Source organism: Epinephelus moara, chromosome 6, assembly GCF_006386435.1.
Source record: "Epinephelus moara isolate mb chromosome 6, YSFRI_EMoa_1.0, whole genome shotgun sequence".
In the NCBI taxonomy this organism is placed as follows: Eukaryota; Metazoa; Chordata; class Actinopteri; order Perciformes; family Serranidae; genus Epinephelus; species Epinephelus moara.
In genome coordinates this window covers 10,027,971-10,042,848 of record NC_065511.1, presented here as the reverse complement: position 1 = coordinate 10,042,848, position 14,878 = coordinate 10,027,971, and the positions used below count along the sequence as shown (strand labels likewise).

Genomic DNA, 14,878 nt, shown 5'->3' with positions numbered 1-14,878 from the left:
TTGTATATAGAAGTAATAGTTTCCTCGTAAGATCTTGTGTAAATATGATATAATTGGTTGAGTATGAGTGTCTTTAAAGTGCAATCAGCCTAATGAATAACAGGCTTCTGTTGGGAGCAGCAGTGGAGATGAGTAATGCTGTTGGGCTAAAAAAGAATAGATTATTCAATTTTTGTCATGGGAAAGTGTCACTACATCAAAGCCTTGACACAATGGGGAAAGCAGCAATTTATGTTTATTGCGTATTGTTCCAGTAAGGGAAGAAAATCAACTATAGATTGGAATTATTGTACTTGGCTTAAAACACCCACCAGTAAGTACCTTGTTATTGCCAAGTGTGACAAATTTGGAGTATTGTTGTAGCTTAGTTGTCTTGGATATTTTGTTGTTTTTGTGACTGTGTTTGACTCCTGTTGAAAAAGCTCTTGTCATCAAAAATGATTTTAGTAGCAGCAGTATAAAAACCCCTGAGTGACTGGGTCTTATATTCTGCTGACTAGCGTTGTTCCACGACATCATTTTCCCCTCTCACTCCGAGGGCTGCTCAGCGTTCTAATTCCGAGCCTTAATTACTATAATTGGTAGATGCAAATTAACAGCAATTGGACTTGACTGGGGTCATAAATCCACAGCTCAGAAGTTGCCGAATTTCTGGCAATTCAGAGCAGACCACCGTAGGCAGGGGTGCTTAACTTACTAAGTAATTGCAAGTTTCATGAATCATAATGCTTATGAATTCCCCCTCGGCACACACACAGGCCCAGTGGGACTCAGCTTTAAGCCTCTAGGAGTCACAGCAAGCGGATTGAGAAGCCACTGTGCAGCTTTGGCCTCTCCACATCAGACATACCATGGAGGAGCTGCTGGGTGCTAACAGTGTTTGGCTAATAACATTCAAAGCCACAGAGAAAGAATATCAAAACCGCAATTGAACACTTTCTTTTTTAGAATTTATAGATGAGTGATACTATTTATGCTGCTCTCACAAAAAATGTTCCTTTTGCGTTTGCACAGACCCCTCCACAAAATTAAATGACACAGCAAGACATGCACCCTCAGGGTTTCACGTAGCATGTGCTCTTTCAGTTCAAATATACAGTAGTTGAGGTCTGCTCAAAACAAAGAACACGGAACACTCATGAAATATAGCACGTGTGCGTACAAAACTAATTTAGCTTGACTTGGCCGAATTAAGCCGGAGATCTCAATGAAATTTCTACTCGGCATGTATGTTCTACCAGGAGAGCAGACGCAGAGGGCCCTGTCTCTCTTAAACACACACTTGCAGGCATGTGCACACGCACATTTACATACACTCCTGCCTCTGTTGAACGTGTAAGCAGACATGTATTGCTTGTGATTGTTGGGGAAATGGAGTGAAAAACAGGTCTGGGGTTGTGGGTTCAGGTTGCGGGTTTCAGAGTGACGAGATCCAGAAGCCAGCGGCGCTTGGTATTACCCCGGTGCTTCCTGCCCCGTTGGCCTGGGGCAGGGGATGGGGATGGGGTGGGATAGATGGAGCTTGAGAGAGGAAGGTGGGAGGCCATGTAAAGCCAAGGGCCATGATACACCCTGCCCCACAGGATCCCCTCGGTAAGAGTCTATGACACAGCCCACTGCTCCCACACTCCTACTATTGGGCCCTGAGCCTCAACCAGATCCCACTGTGGTTTGTTTTACAACCTTGAACCACGGTTAGCCTTCAAAACCATAGCTTTGGTAATCAGGCACTTCTAAGATTCCACTTTCGCTCTTTTTCAACAAGCCCTTTTACTTACTTACCCATTGGCTCTGCTCAATATGATTCTGTATCCATGTAACACTCTTAAAACATATTTCACTTTGTTTTTCTTGCAATTCATTCTCTCCTATCGTGCAAGTTCTATATTCCAAGTCTGGATGCTGCTTCAAAGTTGTGTGCAGAAGCAAAGTAAATCCTCCACTGGTTACACCTAATGCCTCCATGGCATGCAGCAGCAGTGTGTGCCTGCATGAGCTCATTTGCTGTTTATCAGTGTATACATGCATATTAGCTAATTTGTGTGCTAACTGGTGTGTTATGCGTGTGCCCAGAAGGTTCCTCCTCGAATCCTATTACCACTTCAGCACACGTTCCCAAATCTGCTGCATGTTAAGCACTCAGTCCTCCCACACGTCTAGTTAATAACACAAATCATGATTGATGCTCTGCCCAGCACATGCATAGACCCAAAGAATGCTAAACAGAGGAACATAACTTGCAATTAATTGCCCATTTGTAAATTTGTCTGCATATCTGCTGTTCAAAGGAATTTGGAACATCATTATTTTTTTCTTCAGTGATGAAGTACCAGTGAATTGCTCCTTCCAAGTCCTGCATTCTAGATACATAACACTGCCATGCCTTCACTATTTTGTCTGCTGTTTCCCACTGGAGGGTTTGAATTGGATGGAGGTTTTGACTTTGAGCCATAATAATGTTGGACGCGAGCCCTCATATTTCAGCTCTGATGCGAGAGCGGCCCAGTGGCTTTTCGGACTCAAATTGGGTTTAAATTGTGTCAGAAGAGGGAGAAATGTTTTTTAAAATAATAGCCACGAATGCCATGAAACAGAGCGTTCTTACTGCAGAGCTTTTGATCCGTTTTTATAAATAGCAGAATTTTGTCGTAAAAAATAATGTTTCTGTGGTCTTTTCCTGCAATTAAAATAAGGTTGGCTCGGGAACAAGGGCAAAACTAAGTACTTGTGTTTGAGAAAAATTTCTCTCCCTCACCCGCTCTCTCCCCCTCTTCTTCCCCCTCTTCCTCCCCTCCCTCTATGCCTTCCTCATCTGCGAAAGCATGTCATTTATGACTTGTTATTTTCATTTTGCTCCATATTTTCCACATGGTAGTGGCAGGCAGATGTCTGATAATGGCATCCGAGACCCAGCAGAAGGGTGTGTTCCACCTGCCTCGCTCTGTATGTTTTTAGTTCGTCCGTGTATATGGTGGGCAGAGTGAGTGCCGTGCTTTCCCAAGGCATTCTCTGATTCCTCTTGGCCAAGCAGTGTGGTCTTCACATGACCAATCAAATATGTCAAACCACCAGTGTTTTCCTCCCACATGTACAACAAGAAAGTCTGGCTTCAATTATTATTGCACCCCAAGGGGAACTTCCAAAATTCCTCCCCTCCTCATTTGTCAGAAATGAAGCTCTCTCGTTTCCTGCGATTGGCTGAAATATGTCTTTTGATATTAAATCACACCGGTTTCCACTGGCTGCATGACCAAGACAAATGTTTATCATATTTATTTATGTCATTGGAGATGACCCTGCAGCTCAGCAATGCAGGGACTTGGCTGCAGACTCCCATGTAATGTTGATTATGAGTAAGAGAGTCTCCTAAATAAGCTGAAGTTAAGAGATAATTTGGAAAGCATATGAGGTAACTGTGGTTTGTTTAATGTGAAAAATACAGTTTGGGGTTGGGGAGGGTGATGGAGGTACTGTTACAAAAGCCCTAATGAATCTAGACTGACACATCCCACCCAAATCTTACAGGGCTCTTGGTTTGATTTATATTATACTCTGTTGATAAATGTGGTTCCAAATGTTGATTAAGGATCTGTTTCACTTGTTTGTATGTCAACAAATCCAGCTAAATCCAGTTATACACCTCTGATCTCCCATTGCCATTGTTTTTGTACTTGGTGCTTATTGTCATAACATCACGCTCTGGTAGAGGCCTTTCCAGTGTGGCTAAGGGAGAGAAACGCTATATGAAAATTGCCATTGACGTTGCCGAAACAAATAAAACTACTCATGCTGCCGCTACATCTGTAGCCATTTTAAGCCCTTATTTATACCATTTAAGCTCTCATTTGAATTCACCAGCACAAATAAACATATCATAACGAACTGAAAGCCCTGATGTCATATGCAGATGTTGAATTTTGATTATTCCTTTTGCCTCGTGAATTCGTCAGGATCTTGTCTCTCAAAGGCAAAATAGATGACATCATTTTTTCTTGGCGCTGATGGGACAGTGTTTGCTCACTTGACTGTAGCAGCTCAGCTGCAGAGACAGCGCTGCCCACTCCTGACATATCTCTACATCTCTTCTACCATATCACAGTTTGTGTATACTGTAGAAGTCCTGTGTTTCTGGAGACAGAAATAGAAAGAGAGAGGTAGAAAGAGCCCACGTCTGCAGACTACTGTGCTGTCCAGCCAGGGGTTTAAGCAATGTTTACTGTCAGTGATAAGCTGGCATAAATCTGTTCTTTATAAAAGGCAAATGATTTCACCTGAAGCCTGTGGAGCTATTTATCCGAGGCCTGGCTACACCAGAGGCTTTGATTTAGTCATAAATCATCCTGCAAGAAACCTGTGCTTCTAAACCACTGAGTAGACAGAGGGCAGAAAGAAGTCAGAAGTGGTTAGGGCCTGTTGCCAGAACCTCTTTACTGGTTCAGTATTACAGACTACCTGGTCTACTCCTGGAGTCATTTACTTTGTTGTAATTGACTTTATAAGTACAGGCTGACCCCCACAACAATAAATAAAACCTATTCATGTTTTATACATTTAGGTTAGTTGGACTTTTACACACCTGCTAGTTGAATGTGACTCGTGCTTTACCCTCTGCAATATGTTTTCGACCTTATCTAAGTCTTTGCCCAACTGGGCTTCCTAGAATTATTGACACACTACATGATTTGTTATGGGATTCAAACAAATAGCATTTTCTTTCTCTTCCCTCTAGACGTGCGTTGCACCTGGGCATCCTGCGTGACCCGGGCTCAGAGGTAGAGGACCGGCAGTATCAGGTCGACCTCCAGTCCATCAACATTGGAACTGCTCAGTGGGAGCAACTCAAGCCAGAGAAGGAGGGAACCAAAGGAGGTGTGTCCACGGAGAGTGAGAGGAGCTCCCAGAACCCGGCCCTGGAGTGGAACATGGCCAGCAGGTCAGGACACACTGGTAGTATTGAGTATTGATTTTGAAAAACACTATTGATTTTTAACTAATAGTTTGCATGCAAAGACTTGTGGCAGTGGTTCATTTTGCGTTGTGTTTAAACCTCCAACTGCTTGATCTTTAAGTATTGTAATTTATCTTCAGCCTTCAGCCTCTTCCACTCCAACATAACAACATATTACTACCATAAACACAAAGAACACAGGACTATGAAACAAGCAGAGTCATAAAGAGCATATCACTAGTATTGTCTAGTATCTCAGAACCTGCCATATTAAACCAGGACAATGTTTGTGTTCATTGAAAGAATGTTCGTCAGGTGGCCAGAAAGAGAACCCCACTGAGATTCTTTGCCTGTTTGGATGAACCCCTCACAATGACCACAACAAGTACTATTCCCATTGCTGCTAGATGAAATTGTTACACCCCTAGTCAGGTGCTGTGTGTGTGTGATCTGCCGTAAATGTCCCAAAATTTATCTCATCAGTCTTGATGTGGGAGCAGCATGTAGTTATTGAGTTAGCACCCTATCATGGAGCCTCTCCATGCACAGTCATAATTACAAGCCCTGTCATTTTTTTATAGACTCGGGAGCTAAAACAAGCACAAGTGTAACAGCCTGTTTGGCCCCATGTCCTTTTTTTCCACTCATGTTTTGAGAGGGAACAGACCCAAAAATCACAGAAATCACAGGCAAAGACTCCAGATTTGTTCCCTGTCAACTAAAAATAAGCCTTGTGGAAGAATGCAGTGCAGAATCAATACGAGCCTGATTGAGACTGAGTGCCCTCAGGTCATCAGAGCAGAGTGATTCTGGCTGAGATACACAGACAAAAACACTCTCTAGTGCGTGCACACACACACACACACACACACACACACACACACACATACAAACAATCATACATGCTTATCATGAGCACTGGTATTTTCTTTACTGAATGTCTTACACCTAAGCATGATGGAATAGTGCTGCTGCTGGTGATACTGATGCTGAGCCCTCAGCTGTTAGACCTGCCGTAGGACCTCAGCTCCCTGCTCTACACTCTCTAATTAAGACATTAAGTTGTTTGATTTATCTCTTCCAGGTTGAACCAAAACTTCTTTTTTAGGCAAAGTTCGGCAAATGTTAAAGTTGAGGTTAAAGTTGAAGTTAAAGTTGAGGTGCTGACTGCACTTTTGAAAATAAGCTTTGTAAGACATGGGGCAAGCATCACTATAAAAAGGATGGTGAAAGCGATAATGCAGTCATCAAGTTTGGTTATTTTAAGTAAATTTAGTTTATATTTTCAAGTGTTCCCTTTATTGCAAAGTGTTGATTTTATTTTTTGAATCAACTCATATTTGAATAGAAAATTTAAAAAACTTGAATAGAAAATAACCAATGCTGTCTCCACTCGTTTTTTGGTCGATTAAAAAATAGAAATTCTTAAATCTGATTGTTTCATTTCACTTGCTTAGATAAGGCTGTGCCAAAGTGACTGAGAATGAGCAAGCTAGTAGAGCTTTTGTTTCTTAGTATTTCAGTGATTCAGTGGAGTGTGCTGGTGTTGTAGTCAACAGTCCACCAAAACAAAGACCAAGTTATGACCAAGACCAGACCAGTGTGAGCCCCACCTTACAAGACACACATAGGATAAATGCAACATGCAAACCATAGGCACCACTCACATTGATCTTAAAGATCCACATTCCTGTTATGCACACAAAGAGCAAATTACGATTCCTCTTCATTCTCTGCTGTTATTGCCATACTGTATAAACAGTATGTGTGTAAATGGCTTGATAAAATAATCAATAGGCATTGAGGTGAATTATATCACTGGGAATTTCCCTTTGTTTTTTATGAGCAAACACATAAAAACAAACTCTAAGGAGCTGAAACCAACTTAATCATCTTTATTTAACAGTCCTATAACACGGTCAATTCTGTGATATCCCTGTGGTTGTGGTCTTGACCAGTCTTGAAACAAAATCCTGAGTCCTCTTTGTCTGAAATCAAGACAAGACCGTGTATAAATAGCAGTTAAGTCTGAGACGAGACGGAGACCCTTAAAAAGTGGTCTTGAGTCCGGTCTCGACTACAACACTAAAGCGGATCTGTGGGATGGTATTTCTAACCAACAGACCACCCCGATTTCTTTTTACTCTCCCTTTGTCCCCAGTAGTTTTGACCATCTATCCCAAAATCCCCATTTATCTTGGCCTTCTCCAACAGTGCCAGGGTCTGTTGTAAAACAGGCCTTTTAAGTAGCAGACTTGGACCTAAGTCTGACAAGCTCATATGAGTAAAGGGCTACTGAGGCTCAATCCACTTGCAGTTTTTCTATTTTACTCTCAATTTGTTTCTCTGTCGATGAAAACTGGGCTGCTTGGGCCAAGTGCCAAGGCCAGATTGTCTAACAGGGCAATGAGGTGAGATTTTGGGCTCACACTTTGGGCCTCAGAAGATGCTGAATGCCTTTTGAGTCGACTCAACTTTCTTTAGACATACTAGGTCTGGATTTCTATTCAGAACTTGATTATAGGATGACCTAACATGTAGCTTAATAGTTATAGTTCTACTCAAGGGATTGAAACAGTATTATACTGTAACAAAGTTCACTTTAGTTTGACATTGACTTGTTGCCAACAGTGTGTTGTAGTGCGAATAATGATCTAGTAAAAGGTTTTTGCTCCATCCTTAATAATTAAATACACATCAGCAAGTATGTGTCTGTGTGATCACGCTGAGAAGGAAAAAGTTGTCGTTGTTGAGGTTTTTAAAGTTCCCCCAGCACTCGCTCTTAGCTTCCAAACAAATCAGTCAAGGTGGCTGTGGTGGCCTTCTCTTTCCTTGCTGTGCGGGAACAGCACTGGAAGTTCTGTTGGAAATTGGGCTTTGCTGTACTGCCACACGCTGCACTGTATACCCCAGCCTCAGCCACCACCATGACCGAGTCATAACTGAACATGTGATTTAGAATGTTCCAACACACTGAGGAAAGGGGAGTCAAGTTCACAGCTTTACTTGTCTGCTGCAATCACCCACAGAAATACACCACCTCGATTATAACAAGTTTTGACACACACCACTTCCAAAGTTCACACCTTTCCCTCATTCCCTACATCGATACCCCCCCCCTCTCTTTCTCTCCAGCTTTGGACTCGTGGCATGTTCACTCTGCAGTTTTTTGGGTTCAATTCCAGTAGTTGCGGATCTGCAGTGGCCTCAGTTGGCTTCCTGAGGTTTTGCGAGGAAATTCCAGCACTATGGATCCACTGACAGGATCTGTCCTCATCACAGTGTGTAGTTGCCGGCTAGGAAAGACCCGTGTCATGGAGCTGTGAACTCTCTCCATCTCCCCTCCTGTCAGCCACCCAGTGCAGGCCTCTCTCTTTTTGTCCATGCCACGGATATCTCAACTTACTGTTCACACTATGTAGCTTAGTATGAAAACAAAGTCATTTTTTCCATCTTTTGTGCTCTGCACCACACCCATTCAAAGGTGCACACACACACACACACGCAGAGTTCTCCGGCCCAGTCAGGGGACCCCATATTACTGGTAAACCGAGCCTCACGCCTGCTAGCCTTACTGGTGAATGATAGCACCTGTCCCCTGCAACGAGACACTCATTGTTTCAATCCCTGTCTGAGGGGAGATTAGCCAACACCAATTGGCCTCACAGATCATTTCACCTCCGAATTAGGCCTCCCTCAAACTCCCTATGCAGAGAAATGTGTCAGAAAATAATCCCTTAAGGGCACTGGTAATGCACATTTGTGTTGTAGAAGTGAATATGATATTGGTTCTGGTTAAGTACTGTACTCTAGGCCACCTAGAAACAGGGCCTTTCATAATCCCGGCCAACTATAAATATTGGAAGCTGTACCACTTGATTGTTTTAATAGCAGCAGATGTGGCAATTAACACCACTTTATAAAGCCCCCTTGTATATTTGTTTTACTACTAACAAATGTTCCCACAAATATGACTTGATTGTGGGAATGAACATTAGTGAAATGGAGAGAGTTGATGTGAGAAGGTCTCTATTTGATCTTATGTATACAATTAAGGGGTGTTCCCAATTGAGACTTGTCAAATAACGTCTCACTCTGTCTCTGTAACCGTATTCAAGCTTCCAGCTAGAATGTGTTAGACCAGAAATTTCAAAAAAGCTCACTTATGGGAATATTGCACAGGTCTGGCCTGCGAGGGAAAATCAATTTTGAAGTCTCTTATTTTGAGTTTAGCTTTTCATCCTACTGGTTTGAATTTAAAAAGCCAGAGCGAGTTTGAAATGTGTGTCTGCCTGTCAGCTAAGGGCAAAACAAAAGCTCGGTTTTTGAGCATTTTGTGGTTTTGACTGTGTTGTGTTGACTTGTCATTCCTAGGCAGATGAGACAGTGTTACAAATATTTTACAACTGGTAACCATAACAAGTTATTAGTAAATAAAGGTTGGGGAATGTTAGTGAGTAAGTGGTCCCTTATGGTTGCTGTTTGTGTTGGAATGTAATACTATCATCACTTTAACACCCGGACTGTACACTTTTACCTAAAATAGAATTCAGTGATTAATACTTTCTAAATGAAAATGTCCGTGAAGTTTTTGCAAGTAGAGCTGCTTAACAGTATCTCCAACCGAAGAGCTTTGATTACAACAATGATCTCCAAATGTCCAAATTTACCCAATCGTTTTTTTTAGTTATTAAGATAAAACTAAAGGCAATAAATAAGTTATGGAGCCTATCTGAAAAGATGTCTGATAACAGTTTGATCCTGTATGTATCTCTATTCAGTATCAGGAGGCACCAGGAGCGACGCGCCATCCTGACACCAATCCTGACTGACTTTTCTGTTCGGGTCACTGCTGCCCCAGCCATCATCTTCAGCAAGAATCTATCCCCTGACTGTGGACAGGCAGAGGTCAGTATCCACTCAGCGTAGCGTTTAATGTATCCAGCATTGCATCTTCTTGTATTTTCTTGATGTCTTCTCTTTTAAGTCCCCCTTTACTTAAAAGTGTGTTTTTCTTTCCTTATGTCCCCTAAAATGTCTGACTATGACTATGCTGACCTGTATCTGTGTGAAGTTCGTCACTAGTGAGGTTTTTTCACATTCCTCTACTGCAGGGGGGCATATCTGTGTACTTTCCTAAAATCTGAGATTCAAACGTATGTCGGGCAAGCTAGATTAGGTACGTCACTTACAGAGTTGGGTATAATGCGTTACTTTGTAAGTACTTTGATTACTTTTTGCAGTAACGAGTAACCTAACGCGTTAGTTTGCTGTTTGAGTAATCAAATACTTGAGTACATTTTCAAACAAGCCATCAGTTACTTCCATTACTTTTAGAACGCTGGTCCTTCAGCTCCGAAACAGCAACGACTGTCTTTTGGTTCTAATAACGGAGATAACGTTAAACCTATCAGTTTGAAAGAAGTCATGAAGCTTGTGGCTAGCTACGGGGAGATGCTGCCATTGTCTACGGTGGAGTCTAAAAAAAAAAGGTGGAGGAGGACTCGCTGACAGACATATTTCAGACTCAGGACTTGCATTATGCCTGGTACACGCTACACGCTGGTACTCACCAATTATCCCCGGTCGTCTTTCACGGTGTGTGTGATGTCATCGGGTTATTCTTGTCCTATTTTAATTACTTTTACTATTATTTGAGTCACTGTGTCTGTTCATGTGCCAGCCCAAATGTTGTTGTAGTCACCTAAAAGCGTCAGCAGATGGCAGGAGCTACATTTGAAGTACCGTACATAAACATACAAGCTACTGTATCCTCCACAACCAAGCTCCTATAAATGTTTCACAATAAAAGCCTATTTAGAAAATGGAGGAATTCTCTCAGCCGAGGTTATAAGGGGCTTTTAATTTGAAAGAAATTCAGGAAGTGTTGAGTTTAAAATGACGGCGCGATGTGTGAACTTTATAAAGACAGCGGGAGCGAATAAAAAGTAAAAATATAAAAACACAGAGGGAATAATAAATAACAGACCGTCTATAATGTAGTTTGTTTCAAATGAAGCTGGGAGCCTCTGCAGTTGTGGTGAGTAAAAGCCCCACCGCTATTTGTTAATGTTAATACTTTATGTCCGTCTCCATGAGGATGTAACATTGTTTGCTAGCTTGATGCTAATGACAGTAATGTTACTCACTGGGTTGACAAAGTGCCTCTGCTGTTTCACACCATCATTTCCCCCTTTTACTCTGTGTGGTAACATCCCTAGAGGAAATATTAAAAATGCTGGGGTGTTGTTGTCATACAGTTGTCTACAACAGCAGATCATTCTGTGTTTCTACTGGTCAAAGTGACGGCTGTGATGGGAGAACTGGATCTCAGTGAAGGGCAAGTGGTCCATAACTTCAAAAAAATGTAGGCTTAGCGCCCTGTGGTCCATTGGCCAATAGGAAATATAGAATTCTCAAAAGTACTTTAAAAGTGCTTGAGTTACTTTACTCAGGGAGTAACGCAGTAAAGTAACTGGTTACTTTAAAAAAAGTAACACAGTAAAGTGCTTTGATTACTTTAAAGTAACCCTTTTCCAACTCTGGTCATTTAATATGAAAGCAAATTGCTGTCTAATACGGGTAACACATATCGATGGGTAACACACTTCAACACAACACTGGCAAAAAAACCTGAAACCTCCAGTGGAGGACTTTTTGGATGTACCTCACACTTGAGCTTCCTTCCACTAACTTCTAAAACCCCATTGTAGTACATATTATTGTATCTTTCTCAAACACTAATGTTTGGCCAGCCGCTGCCAATTGATACCACGAGCAGGACTGGAAATTAGCACCAGCCATCAGCCAAATGCTGGTAAAACTCTGCAAGTGGCTGCTAGATTTGCTTCACTCACAAGCCAAAAAACAAACAATCTACTGAGTAGTGGGTAGATTTTGGAATCCACCAGCCACAGTGGCAGGTGGACAAAAAAAGTTAATGTTCAACCTTGCGACAAGCTAACAAACAACATAAACAAATAAAAGATGCTAACTACCATACACTTAGCATTACTTACCATTACATACATCTGCTAGTTGCCAATTTTGGTAAACAACAAACCTAGTGCCAGCAGTGCTGGAGAAAGTGAAAAGCAAAAGTTAAATCTGCCCTAAGCAGCGATGGTGGGTGAGGCGTAGGCCAGATCCAGATTTCCTAAATGAGGGATAAAAGAGTAGATGTGCTTCTGAACCCTTTTCAGAGTTTCTGTTTTGTTGTATTTGCTTTTTTTTTTTTTTAACTTTGTGTGGGAGAACCATTTTAAACAAAATATGAATCATAGCAGAGTATTTGTACATACTTTAAAATGTGTATGGGAGGACTTCAAGAGTGTACTGTGGAAAGCTAATTAACACAGTCAAAGTAAAAGCAAAAAAGGTACATTTTATCATCAAAATTTAGGAGGAAGATTTTCTTTTTTTTTTCTCATTTAGACTTTTATTGGCAGCCAAAAATTTAACATATAATATAACAATACATGATATTTCCAAGTTAATAATATGGAGGAAGATTTTCTAAGTAACTTTCAGTGAGTCAGAGGTTGCATATTTTTCTTTGTAGAGGTTTGTTCACCACTTACACTGACATTTAAGGTCCTTTGACCATGACCTGTTCTAACCCTGATTGTAACCATTACTCTCGCAATCCGTTGTCCATATGAAAATAGACATTGATTATGTGAGATGTCAGAAGTATTTACGGTTTGCCTCCTAACATACAGTAACTTCCTCATTAGGAATCCCTCCGCCAGCCCGCCGTGTAATGGAGGCTTTTTGACCCACAGAGTTCAAACCTTTCTGCTTATACAGCTGATGTTTTCTGGCACAGCTCTCTGAGACTTCCTGCCTCTTTGATGCCTCGTCGGTCCACACTAACGTGCCCCTTGACAATGTGTAACAGCTAATCCATAGTTTGCTCTGACGCACACACACACACACACACACACACACACACACACACAATGTGAATTGTTTGAGTCCCTGAGATATGGAGACTCAGGGCCAATAACAACACAAACAGGACTTTGAACTACGCAGTGTAGATGAATTACAACAATTTGTATAATTGTATTAATATTTATTTTTAACTAACCTCCAGGTGCTTTTAAAAGATTCATGCATGCTAACCACATAAATGTAACAGTTATCTTAATTCAATTATTAATGTATTCATTATAATCTACAGTATATGTTCTACATCTTCAGTCTACAGTCCAAACTGTCATTCATCCAGGCAACATATTCAGTAACTATTATTGTAACCTTATGATGTAATGACCTTGTGTGTTAATGTAAGTGCTACTACTACTACTTATACTACTAATAATAACAGTAATAATCATAATCATAATGATTATACAATATAATATGTTCTATATATCTAAAAGAGAGAAAGCAAAAACAAATTGTGATATTTGATGATTCGTTCAATACTGAATAAAATATTAACAATCCTTTTTATGTTTTTTAAACAGTGGGTTTGAATAGATTATGTTTACACAGTAGTTGCCAAATACCATTGTGTGTAGTTACTGTAGGTTTGGCCCGTGTGTGTGTGGTTCAACCCAGAGTGTTAGTGAGTGATATCCTGTTAGATGTAGCCTCCAGGCTGAGGTTTGAACTGCTGGCTGTGGGTGGGACCCTGGAGAGGACAGATGGAAGAGGGGAAGGAGGGAACAACTGAGCTAAAGGGAGCAAGATAGAGGGGACACGGAAAGTAAATACACCAAGAGTATAAAAGTTAAAAAAAAAAGAGAGAGAAGCGGTGAATGAGGTCACAAACAATCCTGATGTGTTATCGAATATGTCTTTCCTGCTCTCTCCACCCACGCCCCTCTTTTCATTTCCCTCTGTGCTATCTCCTTCATCTCTCTAGGAGGTGGTGGTGTGTGGCCACTCTCTGGAGGTAAATGTGACCAGCAGTCTGGATTTCTACCTCAGCGTTGCCCAGGTGCAGCTCCTTCAGCAGCTTCTCAGAGAAAACATGGTGGGAATGGAGGCTCCTGAGAAAAGTGCTGAGGTATGTGCTGTTATCAACAACAATCTTTCAACTCAGCATGTCTTTCCACTTCTTCAGTCTTTAGTTTGTCAGAGGTATATAATATATACGTGTTGTACTCAGAATCACTCTCACACACACACATAAGGTCGTAAGGCCTGGCCCCACAGTAGTTATAGTTACATGCTCACACATCACATCTTGGCCCTCAGATCACCTCTCCCTTGCTGTTAATCTTCTTGAAGTACCACAGTGTGACATACATCCATTTACAAATCACTGCATGGGGCTACGCCAGTTTCACTCAAAAATACATCACGACCGTTTCCCTGATACGGTGCCCCTAACCATCGCCCCTCACTATTTTGGGTGAATCTAACACATTTAAATATTTACTCACTCAGAGCAAGGCATTTCTCTAATGTGACCTTAGTTTACTGCGCTGCACTCAGCTGCAGCTTTCAGGGCCCTTCCTATTGTTTACAGGACAGGGAGCTCCCAGGCGCCATTTGCCCTGTCTGACCGCTTAATAAAACTTTCTAATGGAACACAATATAAAAATATTTACCAGCTGTGGCGAGGATGGGAGTCATAGAGGAGGGAAGGGGACAGGGGAGAGAAGAAGAGGGGGAATGGGATGAAATTAGTTGACGGAGTGATTTTACTGTTATCTCCACTCAGGATTCTTTACCGGAGGATGTGTGTACTGACGTGCAGTGACTGCGTCAGATGACTCAGACCCTGTAAGGGCTTCTGTGAAGTGACGTTGTTGGCTTCCGGGGGGGGACACACTCACACACACATTAGGAGGATATAGGTGTGCAGTGATCGCTCTTTCTTTCTTTCTGTTACCACTACAGATATGCTTGATAGTCCTGAAGTAATGAATATAGCCACTACAAGCATTACTATCATTTTATATAAAGTACATT

The 14,878-nt window shown here is 41.5% G+C and overlaps 1 protein-coding gene across 3 annotated transcripts in view; it reads left to right on the top strand.

Moving 5' to 3' along the window:
- The window catches only part of LOC126391718 (intermembrane lipid transfer protein VPS13B-like), a 347,897-nt gene that overhangs the window by 219,400 nt on the left and 113,619 nt on the right, over positions 1-14,878 (top strand). For all 3 annotated transcript variants that reach the window (XM_050046621.1, XM_050046623.1, XM_050046622.1), the window contains exons 32-34: positions 4,730-4,933; positions 9,730-9,856; positions 13,824-13,967. In XM_050046621.1, the coding sequence (XP_049902578.1) occupies positions 4,730-4,933; positions 9,730-9,856; positions 13,824-13,967 (475 nt within the window). The remainder of the gene's footprint in view (positions 1-4,729; positions 4,934-9,729; positions 9,857-13,823; positions 13,968-14,878) is intronic.